The sequence below is a fragment of the Argentina silus genome (assembly GCF_951799395.1).
Source record: "Argentina silus genome assembly, chromosome: 15".
NCBI lineage: Eukaryota > Metazoa > Chordata > Actinopteri > Argentiniformes > Argentinidae > Argentina > Argentina silus.
The window spans coordinates 7,811,695-7,814,194 of NC_139669.1; the positions used below are offsets into that span (position 1 = coordinate 7,811,695).

Below are 2,500 nucleotides of genomic sequence, written 5' to 3' on the forward strand. Positions count from 1 at the left end.
TTAGAGCCTAAACAAGTGTACTGTATCTCAACTGCTGAGCACGATCCACCTACTGAGAAGATCGGAAGGCGTATTTGTTTTTTATTGAGCGAAAATGCTAACACGTTCCCACATTTCCATATCCATCTTCAGGATAAGGGTCGGCAGCATGTCTTCAGACTTAATGGAGATGATTAACGCCTAAAGTGCAGGGTTGGCGTGTGGCCTGTGATCTGCCCCATCAGACTCATTGGACTGGCAGACTCAGACGGACTCAGACACAGCGGATGTTGCTTTAGATGAACGCGAAGCGCCTCCGTGCTCTGAGAAGGTGGCTGAAAGCTCAGCTCGATACACGGATGCTGATCCTGAGGGTGCGGGAGACGTCTTCCTGTGGCCGCATCGCTCTTCCTCTACCCACATGCTAGCTACTGTCGTGGGCGCGTGTGTGTACTCCGAGTCTGTCAAACACAGCTCGTTCATTGGTTGCTGGGCAGTCAGGCGTGGGCGGGCTGATGGTGTGAAATTAAATCATTGACAGGCCATAGCATCTAAATGTACAACTTCAAACACACTTTTTTTGTTTGTTTATCTCCATTGCTAACTATTAACGAGCTAGCTCGCAACAGCGTGAGGGTGAGAGAAGAGCTTCCTCGGGCTCGACAGAATTTCGTCTTTTCGTGTTCGCCCATGAAAAGAGGCTAATTAACACTTAACGTGGGCATGCTGTTTAAAACACGCTAATTAGCGACAGGGCTAAGCCCAGCTAAACAGCAGCAAAAGCGCGAATTGAAGTTAACAAAACCAAACATGTGATTTTCTTTAATAGTTTGTGGTGAACCGTCCCTTTAATGTCCATCCCAGCTGATAATCAGTGGCTTCCACACCGTGTCAACCTGAGGGCGTTCAGAGTATGGTGGGTGATGCAGAGCGGCCATTTTGGGTTTCATCACCCAGGTGAATATATCGTTCTAGCATATAGAGTCTAGCATTATTCAAGTTGCCCACATAAAAGCAATATGTAAAAAATGCTAACAGCTAGCCCAGATAAACACAACAAAAGCGTGAACTGAACTTTATCCTTGTCCACAGACTCCTTCCGAGGTAACAAAACCAAAGTGTTTTTAAAAAAAAAAAAAAAATAATATAATTTGGTTGAACCATCCCTTTAATGCCCGCTAACGCCAGCTAACCAACCTGAGCTCCAGGACGCTGGTGACGTTCCCGGAGGGGTAGATCCGGCGGATGTAGTTGAAGTCTCCCACGTAGAGGCTGCCGTCGATGCCCCAGGCCAGGGCCACGGGGGCCAGCAGCTTGTTGCCCTGGGCCTGGCCGTTGCAGCTGGGGCACGAGATGCTGCGGCGACGCCCGTTACCCATCACCGTGGAGATGACGGGGGGCTGGAGGGAGATGAACTGGTTCTCCCCGCTGCCCTTGTACAGGATGGCTGGGGATGGGAGGGAGGGGACAGCACAGGGGGGACAGGAGGGTTAGAGAGAGATGGAGAGAGTACGTGTGTGTGTGTGTGTGTGTGTATGTGTGTGTGTGTGTGTGTGTGTTTGTGTGTATGTAGGGGGGGTTAGGAGACCCTAGAGAGAGACAGCGTGTGTGTGTGTTTGGGGGTGTGTGTGTGTGTGTGTGTGTGTGTGTGTGTGTGTGTGTGTGTGTGTGTGTATGTGTGTGTGTGTGTGTGTGTGTGTGTGTGTGTGTGTGTGTGTGTGTGTGTGTGTGTGCGTGTGTGTGTTTGTGCAGGTGCGCGTGTGTGTGCGTGGACGTGTGTGAGCACAGTCACGCCCCATTAAGGGCATAGATTACATAATTTACACAACATTACCATGTGCTGTACACTCATCACCCATTCATGCACACACACACACACACACACACACACACACACACACACACACACAGCGATCCTTCATTCCCACCAATACATGTTCACTCAACGTCGCGGTAGTCAATTGCTGTGACTTTCATATGATGCATCAGTCTGCTGCATCAGCGGCACCAGGAAACCTGTTCAGCAGGCTTCTGAAAGTCATCAATAAATACTAACAGGTTTTATGTAACATGGTGTTCCTCCAGCCAAGAGCTGGTTTCGTCCCGTGTCTAGTCACAGTGAGGAAGCAGCAGAGAGCAGCGGCACACGCTGTACCCCCCCCCACCCCACCCCCCCCCTCCCCCCCGCCAAGAAATCCACATCAATTTCAACGAGGGGTGACCAAGTTTAGAGTCATTACAGATGAAATATTTAAATGGGGCTGCAAATATAACTTGTTTTTTTTTGGAGGGGTGTGAGGAGGGGGAGGGGGGAGGGGGGAGGGGGGGAGGAGGAGGAGGGTGGAGAAGGCTTCAAAGGAAGGAGAAGAGAAAAAAAATGATGGAAAAAAAAGAAAACATCAAAGGAGTGAAATGCATGCTGGGAGCATTTAATTATTCACATTCTGCAACATGTTAGGATTCGACACACCCCCTTGTCCTGATTACCCTATCGATGACACTGCTGAATGTGTTCTGGCGC

General features: G+C 49.8%; 1 protein-coding gene across 2 annotated transcripts in view; it reads right to left on the reverse strand.

Moving 5' to 3' along the window:
• LOC310815810 (teneurin-3) overlaps positions 1–2,500 on the reverse strand; it is a gene marked incomplete at its 5' end in the record, with an annotated part of 114,626 nt that overhangs the window by 23,544 nt on the left and 88,582 nt on the right. For both annotated transcript variants that reach the window (XM_083685742.1, XM_083685743.1), the window contains one exon: positions 1,177–1,426. In XM_083685742.1, the coding sequence (XP_083541868.1) occupies positions 1,177–1,426 (250 nt within the window). The remainder of the gene's footprint in view (positions 1–1,176; positions 1,427–2,500) is intronic.